Source organism: Thunnus thynnus, chromosome 19 (assembly GCF_963924715.1).
Source record: "Thunnus thynnus chromosome 19, fThuThy2.1, whole genome shotgun sequence".
Taxonomy (NCBI): Eukaryota; Metazoa; Chordata; class Actinopteri; order Scombriformes; family Scombridae; genus Thunnus; species Thunnus thynnus.
Genome location: NC_089535.1, coordinates 16,416,441 through 16,433,939, shown reverse-complemented (window position 1 = coordinate 16,433,939; position 17,499 = coordinate 16,416,441). Strand labels below are relative to the sequence as shown.

Below are 17,499 nucleotides of genomic sequence, written 5' to 3'. Positions count from 1 at the left end.
AAACTAATAAATATGTCATCATTAAATAAGGAATAAAAAAGTCCTTAGCCAATATACTGTATATGCAGACACTGAAAACAGTCATAAGTTTCTCACTGGAAGGTGAAATCAGTGACTTTCAATATGCTGTTTCTCACTCTTATACTTTCCTGCGTTTTTCGAACCACAACTAGTGTGACATTCAATCTCAGCAGCCACAGATGAGCAGAAAGAGAAACCAAATGAGATTTGAAAGTGAGTGTGGAATGAACTCTTGTCTCTCTCATGGTGTTCTGATTGTAGATAGTCGAAGATTATTATTCAAACATTACAGTTATCTTAAGAGACCCTTTCACCCTGTCACTTAAAAACATTTTTTCTTTTAATTTTTAAATGTTAAATCTCTGTTGAGCTGTTCTGGAGTTCTGGAAAAAAAAGTTGTGTATTCATGTACCACTTATTCAGATGTTATTTTAAAATTACACAAGTTAAAGCTACTGAACAATATAATATTCAATTAGACAATAACAGGCAAACATATAAAATTGATCTGTACTAACTAACACAGACTAATCTGGCCATAGTTAAAGTTAACTGGCAACTCTGTGTATTTTCATTTTTAATCAGTTGGTAAGTGCACAAAAACTATTTTTGATCTATAATCGCTTTGGAAATCAAAAAAATACCGGCATTACCTTTTCAGATGTAAATTTCAACTGAATTCACACTGGAAACGTCACTTGGTGTTGTGAAGTGCAGCCACACAGAGCTGCTTAACTGTAGACTCTAACCCAGCCTTCCTTGTTGAATTAATGATAATTTTTTAAATAATTTAATATTAGTTTTGACGTCAGTATTAAGAGGAGTTTGTTAAAATAAAAAGCCTGTCAATGGCTTCACTTTGTGAAAAAAAAATGCAAAGTAGGTTAAAAATGGCTGGCTTCCTCTTGGACTACGGGTGTGGCTCTGACTCCAAGAGGCTTTTTTAAGTCTGGAGATGGTACCTCTGCCTACCAAATTTCGTAAATCGACATCAAAATTAAAGGTTGGGGCTTTGACATTGAAATTTTCTAGGGGGGCGACCTTGAGCCATTTTGCCACATCCATGCCCAAGACCTATACCAGCCACTTCTGATGCATGTGTAAAGTTTCCTGAGTTTTCGAGCATCAAAGCAAAAATACTCAAATTAATTAGGAGGTGCTGAAGAGCCAAAATGCCATGCCCAAACCAAATTTTTATACTAATTAAAGCATTTATTAGTTTGAATATATACCTATGCAAAGTTTCATCAGTTGTTACGCATCCTAAAAGCCTCATACATGTGTTCATTAAATGAAGATTGAGGCACAAAATCCAAAATGGCTGACTTCCTGTTGGGTGAAAAATTCTGAAAAAAAATGTATTATGTGAAGAATGATGAGAGCAATGAACCCACTGGATTTCATACACATAAAAGAAACTTTGTCACAAGATGGCCTTGTGTTTGGGGGCGCTATGGAGTCCGCTGGCCACGCCCGAGCCCAATCACTACGGAACTTTTACAGAACAATTTGCGCCAATTCTGATGTGTGTGCAAATTTTCGTGAGTTTTTGAGCATCCTAAGCCCCTCAAAAATGTAATGGAATACTATAATAATAATAATAATAATAATAATAATAATAATAATAATAATAATATCTTCAAAAACAATTGGTTTCCTCATACTTTCAGTGCCAGGGACTGTTTGGCCCCTGGTACTTTTGTGCTCGAGCCCTAAAAAAAACATCTCTGGCATTCTGTCGCACTGTGAGGTTAAAGCCACTAGAGGACACCATTGCTTGATTTGCTATGCTGACTGTTAACAGCTTCACATGTAGTTCAATGTGCATGTAATTGCTATTAGTCTTAGATTAAAAATAAATTGACTGGTGTCTTCACAATGTACATATTAACACCATTACATACGTATATAAAGTCCACACAAACAAGTCACTTTAAGTTATTGTGTGAATGTTTCTATTCTGTATTTCTTCTGTCAACATCACCAAATTCAAACAGCCACCTCAGAGTAGAATAAATCAATGCTACCATAACCCAACTTCTCCATAAAAATAGAAACATTTTTTTACTGACAACATACAGTATAATGGAATAAGTAATTGTAGATAATTACTTGTTGCCTAATTAAAATAATAATTGTGTTGTTAACAGGATATGACTCACTATGATGTACATCTTGCACATGAGAGTATGATATCCCCTCCTGTTCCTGCTCCATGATGATTTAAATTTCATACAAAAAAATGCTTTTATGACTTTTACGTTCATGTCTTTGATTAAAATGCCATTTTAAGAGCATTTAAGACCCCCTGAAGCCCAAAAACTTGCTGACACTTGACACTTACTGACATACTTGTCTTCTTTTGTCAATTTCTGTAAAAAGTACAATAATAAATAGCAGAATTTCTCACCAGAAAGTGAATCAGGTTTAGTATGAGGAGAAGTTTTTATGGGAAAGACAAAAGCTCTGGACTGAAAACTTTATATACTTGTTCACTGAGAGGCAGCTGATCCAACCTAGATTCTGAAGTTAGTAATGAAGTAATGGATTCATGATTATTTAAGCCACTTATTGTAATTAATTAACACTTTTACCACCAACATTAATGAACGAAAGAGCTAAAAAAAAAAAAACCTGCATTGAACATTAATGCTTTATTTGCTTGCATTTCTTGAAACCTTTATTCAACACATCAAAATGGTAAAATATTAGACTCTTATACAGACAATAATTTAAATAAATACCATGACTAATTATCATCAACAAACGCAATAAGCAGTATCATCAGAGAAAGACCTAAGGCCTCTTAACTTTTTCTGGAGTATTTGCTATTTTTCTGTAGATTACAGGGGACGTTTAAATAAATGCATTAATAAGTAAATAAGCAAACAGCTAACAGTTGATTATTTTCATTTGGCATCATCACAGTTATCAGTGAAAACTTTTAAGTGTACAATCATTTCTGCAAAGTGCTTTCTTCATTATTTGTCAGAGAAATATTGAGGATTTCGATGCCTAAAGCTTTTCTTTCATCACATGGAGGAGCAGTTTTTTAAAAAACTGCAGAAACCCAAAGGCATCCCCTTATCATCACCAAAAGTAAATCTCTATGGCACTACATCAGGATGCTTGATATGGTTTTCAGTAGATATTGGTGTAGATATTTGAACTTTACATTGCACTGTATAACTGTTTATTTTAAATACCATGTAAATAATACAAAACCAGTGTACACAGCACAATGCAAACTAAATTTAAATTCACCCATCTGGTGTGACGAGTAGTGTTGAGCCGAATCTCAACGACAAAATTAAATCATCAACAGAAGAAGAATTTTGAACCTCTGTGTATTCAGAGGTTTGCTGGGTAGAGTAGTAAGGCAGTCAGCACAGCCGATAACATTTTAAAAATTGTCATGGTGAAAAACATTGCTACAAGAGTGAGTTTCCATTGTCTTGAAGGTTTGTTGTCGTTGTCACAGTGTGAATTGTTCCGACTTCCAGCATCCCTCCCGATCATAAAGTCTGCTTCCGCTCAAATCCGACACTTAAAGCAAGCCGTCTTGCTCAAAAACGGAGGGCAGAAGCGAGAAGTCGAAGGGCAAAAACTTGACACCGGTCCCGTGGTAGAATTTGTTCTGAAACTCCACCCTGAAATCAAAAGGTCACGCAAGCGAGAGCACTTTAATGAAGGTATAATAAATGATGAGCAAGGTGAAGGTGAAATGGAGATAAATAAATATCACGACATTTTTAAGTCATTGGGCCTCATGCAAGAACCACTTGTACGAACAGATTCATTCCTAAGAGGCACGGACAATTGATTCAAGAAAATGTGCGGCATTCATCGGTTTCCTTGTAGTTGTAATTTTCATTTAGGTATGAATGAAATGTATGAGTGGTCCCGACCTGTCGTACGAGACCTGGACGGATAGTCTCTGCCTTTCTTCACAAGGGGAAAAACGCTTGTTTGACTTAGAATTATAATGATTTAATCTGAATGAATTTGGAGTTTAAATATGATCAACTAAAATAAAATATACAACTAAAACAAATTTGATGCAAAATTGATATTCTGTTCATCATATTATCATCTTCATGGCTCATGGTGTCATCTTCTGTTGCACCTGACAGTGTAACATCACCTACTGTAGGCTATAACAGCCTATTCTCTCGTCTAATATATATGTGATCCTCACATCACCTTAAAATTTAAATTTCATGCTGCCTTACAGCGTAGGAAAAGATTTAAGCTAAGCCCATTCTCTTGAATGAGAAGGTGTGTCCAAACATTTGACTGGTACTCTATATGACAATTTAACAATAGCTACGATTCAAGACAATATCTGGCCTCACTGTACTGACAGCTCTGAAGAGATTGTGAACTAACTAAGACTCACCAGTGGAGGCGGAGCGCATGGAGGAACGCTGATAAGCCTTCCATGACCAGCAGGATGGACACGGTGAGCGTGGCAAAGAGGCCGAATACAGGGACTAAAAACGCGACGCCCACTCTGGTGGTGATCCTTAGACCCAGACGCATCACCATGGCCCACAACACCTCTGACAGCTCTGAAAAAGATAGAAACAAAACACATAAAGACACACAATATACAAAAACACATTAAAAAAAAACAAATTAATATCAAAAAGGTGATATGATGTGAAGCAGAATCAAAGGTGTGAAGACAGCTTGTGGTGCAAAGATATTTTCACACACAGTGATTGCACTTACGGGCGTGAGCCAAGCTGAGCGCCCAGAGACGCAGGTAGGATGCTGTGTTAGAAATGCAGCCCAGGCAGTACTCTATGGTGTGAATGGCCTGGTGCAGGAGCACATCCGCAAAGTCAAACTGTAAAACATTTAAAATTATTTGCAAGTTACCCCATTTACACAATCAAAAATGAAGATCAGGTAATATGGCTTTCCTGTTTTAATACAGCATATTACAGTATTTTTGTATTCTAAAATTTACCAAAAACTGCTAGCGTTCAGGTTATTGAATTAGCCTCACAACTGATTCTTTTCTATTGACCTACTTTCTCTCTTCTAATGTGCAAATACAGCACATACTGCATAAACACAAAATGTCGCAGAAATGTAAAATATTTCAACTATAAAGGCAGGAGACTTTGGTGTCTCTTTGACCTCTTTGGGAAGAGCTTCTCTGCTGGTCATTTCATCAAGTCCCTCCTCTTCATCATCTTCATAGGATGGTGCTGTGGAATTGTCATCCTCACTCACACGCCGCACCCTCTCATAACCCTGAGGGGAGAAATCAGTGCTGTTTTTCATAAAGAAATGAACTAAAAACCGCTTAGGTTGAACAAATTCGGCACATATGCCGCAATATTTTTGACTAGACTTACTCTGCGTCTGCCCAGGCCTTTGCCTCCACGATACATCCAATACAAGAAAAGAGGTTTTCCTAACAGCAGCACAGGAACTGACAGCATAGCTATCACAAGTAGGAAAATCTGCAGCCCAGTCTATGGAGTCAAGAAAACGCACAAAACCACATGCATTTACAAGGATCACAATACACTGAAAACAGACAATAATGTCAGATGATGTACTGAACACACACCTGTCCTGGGAACAGAGGACTGATGTTGTTCCCCTGCATGACGAACATGTTGATGAAGTGGATGAGGATGCTGGGAGCCTGGCTGGAGTCTCGTGCGCCAAAAGCCAACCACTTGTAGAAAATCATGAAGACCAGGTAGCCAAAGAGACAGAGCAGGAAGAGCAGCTCAGGAAGAAACAGCAGATAGACGTTATATTTCTGTCGGAAGTGCCTGAAGGGAAAGAACAAAGTGCGGGGATAAAGAAAGTGGTCAGGCAGTGATTATAATCTACCTATCGACTCTACCTATCGCTGCTTACCAAAACCAATGAGGGGAGATTGTTTTTAAGCAATAAAACATAACTTGTGGTTATATATAACATGTATGTAATTGTATAGTCCTTGTAAATATGATAGTTTTATATAGTAGTAGTAGTATGTAGTGTGGTATGTAGTTTTATTGCCAGATTAAATGTTTTATTCGATTCTAATTTAAGATATTTTAGTATTTGTAAATACATTTTCTATGTGTGGTGTGGAAGTGGCTACAACTGAATTGTATAATGACAGTTCAGATGAAAAAAAGAAAATAAATGGGAGTGCTATACCTGATATTTTTCCAAGGCAGGCACAAGGCCACAGCTGAGTGTTGTGGAGTGGTGCACCGATGCCAATATTGTGCAGTATAGCATGACCATTAGTGCATTATTGTAATTATACCACAGTTTCATTTGTTACATTTATGATTGGCTTTTGAGACACCTATGATTAAAAAAAGCTGATATTTCTTTATTTTACAAGTCTCTTAATTTCATTTTAATTTCCTAGCAAGTCCTTTGGTAAGAATTATGTTACTTTGTGTTTATTATAGGTAAAATTGAGAAAATGTTATGTGGCAGTTCACACAGTAAGATTGATTTCCAGAGGGGTTTTCTTAAAAGAATTCCTGAAATCCTGATGACTGACAAGATCCCTTTAAAACTACCCAAAAATATATATATTTATTTGTTGGAAACTATTAATTGAACGACATCTCATTTTACCAAGAAATACTAAACATATCAGTTCCTCTCTGGTAAATTATTAGAAAACTATGGGACCTGTGACTTAAGTGTTACCATAAAACAAAGTGAAAAAGTTCAGTTACTGCAGATTCTGTCAAAACTATTTGTTTTATAATATACAGAAATAATGCAAAGCATCTTAAACATTACTTCATGCTGTGGTCGCTGTCTTTCTTGCATGTTTTACAGTCAATTCTGTGTCTTTCATTAAACATCATCTACTGCTCACTGGAGGCTCATTAAAATACTCAACGCCAATAAATTTGATCACGTCATTATTGTTCGTTTTTTGCCAATAGAACCACTGATATTGGTGTGTGAGGCCTCTCTGGCAATTATTGAACGGTTGCTACGTTACAAATATGAAAAGAATTGTACTAGCTGTAGTGTTGTATCAGGAGATCCTGGCACAAATAAAAATAGCTGTCAGCAAACCAAAATGCAATGGTGAATGACTGTTGTATAACAAAGGATAGATAATTAAATCTACAGCTTTACTCCATCGGCCACTCTCAAATTCAATTCTATTAGGTCCACATGTTGATGCCTGGCACTGATAGATGCTCATGATGTAAGTACATAAGGTTACTGGCAGGGAATTTGAGCTCGAGTGACTCACAAATGATTGAAGACACTCAACACCACTCCGAAGCTCATGTGGATGACGCCAATGATGACTGACATCTTCATCTTATAGGAGTTTAGGAAGGACAGCCGGTTCACTGCCATGTTCCATATCTGTTGCAACATGAAGAAGCATCTCAGTGAAAACTACAATGACTCAATAATATTGTGACAGCAGTTGTCTAAGTGCATTTACTCACAGGATCAATGCCAAATGGATACGGCCCACTGAAAACACCACTGACATTGGGGTCTAACGTGAGCAAAGTGTTTGTTTGAAGCGTTTTGTTTCTGCAATGGAAAAAAAAGATACGTATCAATTAAAAAAGAAAAGCACATAAAAATAATATGGTAAACAAAAATGATGTATCTGACTGTGTATTTCTGTTAACTCACGTCCACTGCTGACTTGTGAACATAGCGTTGACACTCCAGCCAGAGCCAAATATATTAAGAGACTTGGAGAAACAGTCGTTGTAAATGAGCCCAGTGTAGATGGAGAAAAGCCCCATCATTAGGATGATGTAACGTCCGTTGAAGAACGTCATCCATATCTGAGCGGAGCAGAGACACAGCTATCAGCGAAAACTAATTTACAATAATCAGACTCTGCATTTTGGATGAGAGGAACAACATTCCAACCTCATTACTGGACCGTTTCTTCTTCTGCGTCTTTTCCGTCAGCACCATCCACAGCGCAAAGAGACTCATTACCATCCCGTGCCCGAGGTCGCCGAACATCACAGCAAACAGAAAGGGGAACGTGATGATGGTGTAGGGAGCTGCCAAAGAGAGAAGCATATTACATGTATGTACTCTTCCAAGGCTGCACTTAACAAAGAGACACTTTCACATTTTTGTCTTTACAAGACACAGTATGAGTTCTTACCTGGGCTTACCTCGCGATAGTCCCCCACCCCATAAGCCTCCACAATGCTCTGAAACCCCGACGTGAACTTATTCGTTCTTAACAGGGTAGGTGGAGTGTCAGTGCTTGGGATGCGGTTCACAAAGGATGGTACAGTGGCATCACCTTTTCTCTGATAGAAAAAAAGAGGAAAGAATTTAAAGAATGACACTGACATCAGTACTGTATCAACCAGCAGCAATCAGTAAATGTGGATTTAAAATGCACACAAGAAAAAAACAACTTGATGATTTTTGGAGCTCCCATCTGGCATTTCATGTTGTTCAGATTCTATTTAATATCAAATATTCACAGATTTGAGTAACTCTATGACCAAATGGTTTTCATTTGCACATTCTGGGTAAGAAATATAAATATATGCAAATGAATGCAAATGAAAAAAAAAACATGAAAGAAAAAGAAACAATAAGCAAAACACATTAATTGAGTGTAGCAGGACTTTAAGGGTGCAAAAACCTTCTGAACAAAGGTTTATTCTCTTACCCTTCTATCTAATGTGTGATTAAGGCCACGCACGTAGTCTATACTAATTGCAAACACTACTTTGGCTTCCACAAATAGTAAAACTTGACTGCTTAAAACTTGTTGTGTCAAGAGTGACTGCTTTGATGCCTTAAATCAAATGCGTTTTATTCACAGGTAAACAGACTAATCTCAGGTAGTCGTGCATGTGCTGCTTGTCCTAAACATAGCTGCAGCTAAGCATTTTCACAACACAGGAAATGTGCAGCTGTGATATAACTGCATTGTCTGGTGCGGTTTGTCTGTCTGTGGAGATTCTCAGTCATCTAGGTCATGATACATCCAAAAGAGCTGAGTCAAGGGCAGCTGGACTTGTTTTAAATTGAGACAAATTTAAATTTAGTTTTGGCTTACAGAGGACTTACTGAAAATATGAAAAAAATGCTGCTGTGATTTGAGCCTTCAGTGTTATGTAAAGGTTTATTAAGCACAGTGTCACAGTGAATAAGAATGATTTTTTCCCAAACAACAGATGAATAATAGCGACAAATACACACAATCACAAAATTATCAGCTCTAAAACCAATTTTTATATAATGCAGTTTTTACTCACTGAGCCTTCTTCTAGTGCCCCCCGCAGGTTTGCCAGGTCACTGACGGGACACCACACTTCAGCAATCAGACACTTGTTGGTAACATCGAAGCTGCAGAGGTTGAGGATATGATAGATTGCCTTCATCTTTTTCACCTGCACAACCCAGGTATATGCCGACTCCGAGGCCTTCTGCAGAACCTGCCTCAGGTAGTCCTCGGTGCGGTGCAGCACCTGCAGGAAACTCCAGTTACTATAAACTCACTAAGAATGAAAGTATAGTGTGTTATATGTTGTTCCTGTCTGGATCAAAAGCCCCAAGGCCGTAACAGTCCTACATTGTTAAGATCTTGGATGCGTGTCCTTAAGCTGTCCAACACATCTGCCCTCTCCTCGTCATTCTCAGGGTGTGGATAAAGATGGCAGTGGTAACTGAGGACAACAAACAGAGACAGATGTGTATTTTGATGACAAAAGACAATACATGACATATTGACAGATGAGGTCAGTCTGTGTTGATGTCATTCTTACCAATCACAGATTTTCTGAACTTTCTGCCCAATCTGGTCTCCCCAGAAAGAGATGAGGAACACAACACTTTTGCTTATCTCACCCTGAAACAACACAGATTAGACAGGTTATTACTACAGTCCTACAAAAAGTAATAAAACTATTTAATTAATACTTATTTTAGCTGATACATAATTAGGATGTACAATACAATTTTTTTCACATGCCATCTAAATCCTGGTCACAGAATTTTACTTTAAAGCCCCGTAATTTTAAATGATCTCGTTATTATTTCCCTCTTTTTCTCAAAGGTATTTCTCTACAACTGTAAGTTTTCACAACAGTGATCAAAGTGATTCATTATTAAGAGTTTCACACTCAATGACTCAGCAAATCTGCTTCATCACAACTGTGTCGATGTCGTTTGATCAGATTTACATAAGCGACATAAGCAAGTCATCATATTTTCATTCAAATGTTGCTAAACTCTAATTGGTTCATGGAAATCCTTTTTCCAACAGAGCCCTGCACCACCACATACCAGTGAGAAAAGGAAGGACAAACACAGAAATGTGTGAAATAACCAAAACTTAGGTAGATAATTGTGTTCATATAGGACCCCCTCGCTTATAGTAAGAAGCGGACTGAGAAAACAGGTTTTCAGGGGCTTTAAAAAACTAAAATAAGTCATTCCTGTTATATGAAGTACATATTTCAACTCACAGTGTCGAGATCAGCGAGGTTCTCATCCACTTCTGTGTAGCTGAGGATGGTGTAACCCTTACAAACTCGCCATAACATGCGCTCGAAGGCCTCGACCTTCACCCGTTGGATAAGACCTGAAACAAACCTACAGCCGGGAGAGATCAGATTAGATTTAGTACTCATTTCTTAATGATAGTGGCACCATACACACTGTTATATGGCTGTAAAAAATATATACTGCAGCTCACCCCAGCTTTGCTCCAAGTCTTTGCATACCGGTGCATCCTGTCACCGAGTCTGTCTCCATGGTGGGGAATTCTTCATACTGGGGACCAAGAGCCTCATGCTAATTATGAAAAGGAACACATTTCATTCATGACAGCTTACATTAACTGCTCCTAACATGGTTGTACACAAAGCTGATGTGATGTTCACACGTTGTGATGTTTAGTCTCACAAATCCCTGTCTGGCATAGACATCATTGAAGCTCTCCGCTGTATCCCTTTTTTAACGCGGCTGCCTTGATGTGTCAGGTGCTGCTTGTAACGGCTGCATTTTGACCATGTCATTAATTAAAAGTCAGCACCGGTTCCACCTCTGTCACCCGGGGAAACGAAACACGTCAGCGACAAGAAAACAAGATGCCGCTGGCGACTTGAGGTGAGGCATCCTGCCTGAGATGCAAACAGAGTTGGACTGGGGAATGCGGTATGTGACAGACTGTTGGTGTGCGTGACAAACAAGATGCTCAGCAGACGAATAGAGATAACACTCACTCTCGAGCGGCTGTGTATGAAGGTCCGCGTGATCTTCAGCATGTGTGTGTACTCCGTGAGCTCCAGGAGGTTCCTCCGCAGCTTCTCTTTGTTTCTCGCTACCTCGCTGAGCTCCATCTCCAGCCTCTGAAGCTGCTCCTGAACATCACCACACATCAAACACCAACTTAAGTCTGAATTCAGCAGCAGGATAACCTGTTCAGTAAACCTGGACAGCCAAAAATCAACAGTCATTTTAGGTGGAATCTCAAATTGCAGCATTTGTCAGCTATTAATTAGTTATAAAGAGGACATATCATGAACATTTCCAGATCTATATTTATATTCTGAGGCTCTACTGGTGTATCTTTGCATGATTTACAGTTCAAAAAACTTCTTATTTATCTTATGCAGCCCCTCCGTTCAGCCTCTGTCTGAAACAGGCCGTTTTAGCTCCTGTCTCTTTAAGGCATCCAATGAGCCCACTCTGTTCTGATTGGTTAGCTTCTAAAGGCTATGTACACAAACAGTAGTGATAAGGTTTCACTTCTTTTTCTCATTCTTTACTGAAATGTCAACATGTCCAAGCCCAAATCCGATCCGAAACATGTGAGTGGACAACATGAACAACCCGAAGAACAACCTTAGCAACAAAGGCTGTGGAACGGATGGCTGTTTGTGGGCATCCACGAACAATCTGATGTCATCACGAGGAGGAAGTAGAGGTAACTTTGCAAACAGAGCATTAAGAGCAAGCTGAAGGGAGCATTTTTACAGTTTTGGAACTTTGACGATGTTTAACATCAACATTTGACATCATAACAGTACATAAATGTACAGAAAATTATATGTCCGCCTTAAAAGTATGCACAGATAGATGACAAATCCCGGTAATTATCATGTAACCTAATATGACCCATTGTAGTAGCAGTATTTGCAACAGTAATTTAGTTTCATAATTTTTCATGCTGTAGTTATCATACATAGATTGACCTCAGTAGGTAAATTGCATTTTTGAAGCAGTCAGACAAGAAACAAAGTAAAACATACAAATTGAAATTTAAAATAGGATATAAAGTATAAAGGTAGCACTCAGTAGCAAAATATAAAGGATAATGAAAACTAAATGAAAAAAATAGTATGAAATATATGGAAAGTGCACAATCAGTGCATTTACATACACACTAGTATCCACATTATGTGTTGTGCATGTATGTAACGTCATAATCTAGTTACAGAAACCTGCATGACCCCTTATCCCAATTCTTAGAAACCTGAACATAATGAAATACTGAAACAAGGATATAACAGCCTGTAAACAACTCATCCAGGTTTCTAATAATTCTCCACCAAGCGTGCAGGAGTGTCCTCGACTCCTGTTATGTAGCAGTTAGTCCAAAAAACAATCAATATGATTGATAAATGATGTAATGATGGGCTACACGCCGAAATGAAAGTGAAAATCTGATATAAGTAATGCAGAGGATAAATGTTATTGTCCTCTTCCATTACTGATGATTACATGGAGAAGCTAAAACCAGCAGAGTGCTAAATACAGGCAGCTGAAAACTAAACAGTTATTTAAACTCCTGCTGTGCAGCCAAAATTTGTTCAAACCTTCTGACCTTAACAATAAATTCTAGCTGAGATCCCAAAGTTTCCAAATATATCCAAATTTGGGAAAACGTGTATAAAAAGACACACAGGACAGTGAATATTTCCATTTGATGAACTGGTGCAGCCGTAAAAAACATGTCCTCTTGAGTTTTAATATTTCACTCAGTGTAAACATCATGTAGCTTTGATGAAGAGCTGGAACAAGATGATACAGTATGTGACACTGACAACCATAAAGTTACTTGAAGGGGAAAATGAAAGGAAACTGGATGTTGAAGACTTAATATAGAAGAGTTGACGGCATGTTTGCACCACTTTAGATGATCAGAAACCTGAATAATGTATCTACTTGTATGCAGAGATATGAATAGCCGAGTTTCTCTAAGTTCCATTATAACATTATATCCCAAATATGATCAAAACCACAGTAATTGGTAAATACTAGTGTGCATTGAAAAACATACTTCATTTTACACTATGAACAGAGTACAAAGTTGGCGCTTTTGTAGTAAAATTAGATTCAAATGAGAACTCACCATGATCTCTAGGACTTGTCTGGGGGGAGGTGCAAGTGGACTCTCATCCTCCTCAGGAACGGCTATATGAGCCTTTTGAATCTCCCTCAGAAGGTAACCTGTCCACAAAAACATGCTCTTTGTTTGTTCTTTGGTAATAACTACTGAAATGTCAAGAGAAAGCCGTGTTTGCAGGTAAATCTAAATCTCTGAGAGACTGCTTTGCTAAACACGATCATGCAGATAATGCCATCCAGGTTTCGGGCTCTACTGTACCCACACGAATTATCCCAGGTGCTCTCTTACCCAGAATCCTCTCCATCTCCTCACATCTCTTGATTTCGCTGACGAAGCGACGCTGGAATGAGCTGACACTTGGGTTGAGCTGAAACCAGAGGAGCTTCACAGGTCAGGTGGCTCTAAGCTACAGCATTAGACAATGCATGTGCACTAACGAGGGTTCACTGTTTTCAGTATTGTTAAAAAACTTAATTCATCTACACCTTCCTCTACCCAGACCAGGTGCAGTGTGGGGTAACTGACTTAAAACATTAACACATTATCACTGTATGTAATGTTGAAATTGACATCAGAGATATGAAAAGTATCTCCTCATGCAGACAGACATATCTATACAGATTTTTTCACCCAGTCTTTACATTTTTTTTCCCCAAACTGGACTGCACAAGAACATTTAGGCCTATTTATGGAGTGGATCCATCCACCTCTCCTAAAGCATATGGACTCAGAAAGAAAAGGTAAAGTAGGTGGTGTAGAGTCTATTTATTCTGTCTTCGTTATAAAAAAAAACAAACAAAGAAATAATTAAACACAAAGACTTTAAACTATTTGTGCATCACACTTACATCTCGAAACTCGACCAGACCCAGCTCTCCGAGCTCACTGATGCAGTCATATTCAGAGCCGGACTGCAGGAACAATTGCGCCAAGCACATCTCCTCACTCCGAAACACCATCTTTATCTGCCAGACAGGTCTCCTCCGCTGCTTAATAATCCCTCTGCAGCTCCTCTGAACCTACACCAACAGCCGTTCACTATAAACGAAAATATAGGACATCACAGAATGCTACGAGCTCGTGCGTGGCTCTAAACCCCTTAACCAATTAACATCCGCACGAGGATTAATTATAGTCCATTAATATTGACGATTTTCAGAGGGAGAATTATCCTCATTCTGGGTCTTGTTGTAACGCCGTTTTGTCTCCTCTCAAAGCCGTCCGATGTCTACTGAATAAACAATATGAACACAAAGACAGAAAGCTCCGTTATGCACCTTTTGCACCGAACGATCACGGAGAAAGGCGTCATCCTGTCGGCTCTGTACCTTAGACACCTGTCATTAAACACGGCAACGACGCAACACAGGCCAGACAGAAGGCAGCAACAGGCGAACCGAGAGATAAATCATCAACCGGCCACGTAGACAAATTGGGCTAAAAGCGGCTTCACACGTTTAAACATAAAAGCCCCAGTGAGAAATAGGCTACGGCCTTTATTCGCACTACGTCGCCCGGCAATTGACACAGATTGCGTCTCCGGGTTGCCAGGTTTGTCGCATCCTCTGAAATGATCGTCTGATCTTGATTTAGAGGAGGGAGGTGTTACAACGTGGACCACTATGATTTGACGGTAGACAGATGCATACGACTACATATAACAAATACAAAAACAGACTGTCTGTCTGTAATTATGTTAAACATCAATTAATTAGTCAGACATTTAACCTGGATATAGGATTTCACACCAACATCATGTTATTTGTTGTAGCTACTCAAACCTAAATTTGCTTCACATACTGAAGTATAATGTGCTTAAACAAAAGACTGGATGAGATGTAGAGTAAATAAGTAAATGAGAACTGTAAAAAAAAAGAAAAAAGAAAAAGATTAAAACACAAATTTTCTGTTAAAAAATTATAAATGTAATTTTCTCACATTTATTTATTTGTTTGTTTTTGGAATAAAACCTGCTATAGTAGCCTATACATTTGGGGTCAAAGCAGCTCTATTAATTCCTTTGTCTCGTTTTAATTTATGCTCGTGAATGGCAACATTTTTTAAAAAGGGGGCTTAGTTTACAAACCTGGCAACCAGCGCATCTTCTTATTCAGTTCCATCACTGAAAGCGGGCCGACCATCTGCTCCTCTTTGTGTGTGAAATCCTTTATTTAGGGAAGTTTGGGGTTTTTATATTAAATTTAGCATCATTATAAATATTCCTCATCGATGCATAATTAATATATTAATTTAAAAGACCCGTAGATCACGTGTACCGGTGTCTTTTTTAAAGAGACCCTTTGGCTACATGTGTTTCAGCGGTAAAAATACAAGCTGTAAGCTATAATGTGAATAAACACAAATGTTACTGAGGGTTAGAAAAATCTGGACTAAGCTGTTCATTTTATTTTGATTTTTTTGTTAAATCAGGCATTTAACAAAAACACGTTTATGCTTTGTGTTAAATCCACACAGCTGCAAGTGTTAGTGTTAGGGTTTCAGTGATCCAGTGGTGGACTCAGGCTGTCTGGGGGCAGGGGTGAAAGAATATAAAGGACACCTGATACATTCAGTGGGCCCAATCAGCAGAGAACAATGATGCATGTTTAGTAAAAGGCTACATCCCCAATTAAGATTTTATAGGGTTACTAAGAATGTAAGGAAAACAGTTCTGTTTTTAAAAGGATTTACTTTTTAAACATTTATTTTGCAAACATCTCTGTAATAAAACATTTTAAATGTTAATTTGTCAAACACATCTGTAGTTAAAACATGGAACTATTAACACTTTGAGAATTAGCTGTTTTGAGAAGTCTTGTCAGGTAAGCGAGAAGCAAGATCACTGAAATAAAAGGAGAAATTCTTTTGGCCATGAGTTTCTAAATGGTTACGACCTCATTATAGTCAGTTGGGATCAATGGACAACAGCAGAAGATCTGAGAGCCTTCCTTCTCCACATCTGCCTCTAAGCTGCGTTTTGAGCAGCTTCAATGTTTGCCCAACTGATGCAGTTGCAGTGAGTAGCACTGTACCACAACAACTACACAATATTTTAAGGGTGCTTAATTTTCCTGATGACCAGCCTACCTAAGGGATGCATTCATTTCTAAAATAATGGCCATCTAAAAGTCTAAAATAACTCTAATGTAAGGGCATCTTGTAGGGCAAAGTATCTCATGTCCTTCACTGGAAGGGCACTCCACCATGTTTTTTGGTCACTGTGAGGGCACTCATCATGGCATCATGTTATCTCCCCTAGAGGGCACTCAATCCCTTTTTTCATTAAAAAGTAACCCAATTCTGCACTTCGGGGAACCCTAAATGGCACTTTTTTTCACTTGAAGGGCACCCGTACAGAACCTCCAGATTACTTCTTTACAATGGCAACTCATAGGGCACTACATTACATCTTGTGGGGGTACTTTACAGGCCACTATCACACTTTCTTCCACTGAAAGGGCACCATGAGGGCACGTCATTCCAGATTATCACATATAGAGGCACTCTATAGGGCATTCATCCTGACTTACCCATAACTAAGACAGCGATAAGGGGGATAGAGCCTAGCACAAGCTTGTCACATTTTGTGATATATTTTAGTTTATTGAGAATGGCTCTTGGTCTAGGTTCAGAGGAGCTGCAGAGGGATTATAAGGCAGCAGCACAAGAACTTTAACTTTTTTCTTTTACTGATGTAGATCCTGGTTGCTTTTAAAGTTGATGAAGATAATAAGTACAAATATTTGTTATTTTGATTCTAAAATATACTTGGATAGTTAAAATAAGAAGGTCTACAAGTTTTTTTGTTCAGCAAGGAGAGAAATAGGACTCCTTCATCACAAGTAGCATACTTTTTTAAATACTTTTTATACATAAATTGGTGTCTTTGCCAAGGATAAAAATAAACAGAAATTTTCTATTTAAAAATATAAATGTAATTTACTCACATTTATTTTTTGGAATAAAACCCACCATAGTAGCCTATACATTTGAGGTCAATGCAACTCTGTTAATTCCTTTGTCTCGTTTTAATTTATGCTCATGAATGGCAACTATTTTTAAATATGGGGTTAATTTACAAACCTGGCAACCAGCACACCACCTTCTTCTTCACTGAAAGT

At 38.2% G+C, this 17,499-nt stretch overlaps 1 protein-coding gene across 3 annotated transcripts; it reads right to left on the bottom strand.

Moving 5' to 3' along the window:
- Positions 1 to 2,660: 2,660 nt before the first annotated feature.
- atp6v0a2a (ATPase H+ transporting V0 subunit a2a) lies at positions 2,661 to 14,948 on the bottom strand. Of its 3 annotated transcripts, none has more exons than XM_067574751.1 (21): positions 14,656 to 14,948; positions 14,227 to 14,416; positions 13,667 to 13,745; positions 13,382 to 13,479; positions 11,250 to 11,387; positions 10,721 to 10,818; positions 10,491 to 10,617; positions 9,789 to 9,871; positions 9,596 to 9,689; positions 9,279 to 9,491; positions 8,165 to 8,315; positions 7,918 to 8,057; positions 7,672 to 7,829; positions 7,476 to 7,566; positions 7,271 to 7,389; positions 5,609 to 5,819; positions 5,391 to 5,510; positions 5,170 to 5,286; positions 4,756 to 4,873; positions 4,421 to 4,592; positions 2,661 to 3,671 (listed from the first exon to the last, which is right to left on the bottom strand). In XM_067574751.1, exons 2-21 carry the CDS (start codon positions 14,335 to 14,337, stop codon positions 3,569 to 3,571), a joined length of 2,541 nt encoding a protein of 846 aa, XP_067430852.1. In that variant the 5' UTR covers positions 14,338 to 14,416; positions 14,656 to 14,948; the 3' UTR covers positions 2,661 to 3,568. The 3 variants fall into 3 exon arrangements, with proteins under 3 accessions (XP_067430852.1, XP_067430855.1, XP_067430853.1); XM_067574754.1 differs by having other exon boundaries at positions 10,721 to 10,797; XM_067574752.1 differs by having other exon boundaries at positions 14,227 to 14,948.
- Between the last annotated feature and the right edge of the window lie 2,551 nt (positions 14,949 to 17,499).

Excerpts from the sequence above, each read along its gene's own strand:
- atp6v0a2a (XM_067574752.1), bottom strand. The coding sequence starts at position 14,337 with ATGGTGTTTCGGAGTGAGGAGATGTGCTTGGCGCAATTGTTCCTGCAG. Across the intron at positions 13,746-14,226 it reads GTCTGGTCGAGTTTCGAGAT|CTCAACCCAAGTGTCAGCTC; the intron begins GTAAGTGTGATG and ends CTCTGGTTTCAG. Across the intron at positions 8,316-9,278 it reads GGGCACTAGAAGAAGGCTCA|AGAAAAGGTGATGCCACTGT; the intron begins GTGAGTAAAAAC and ends TTTTTCTATCAG.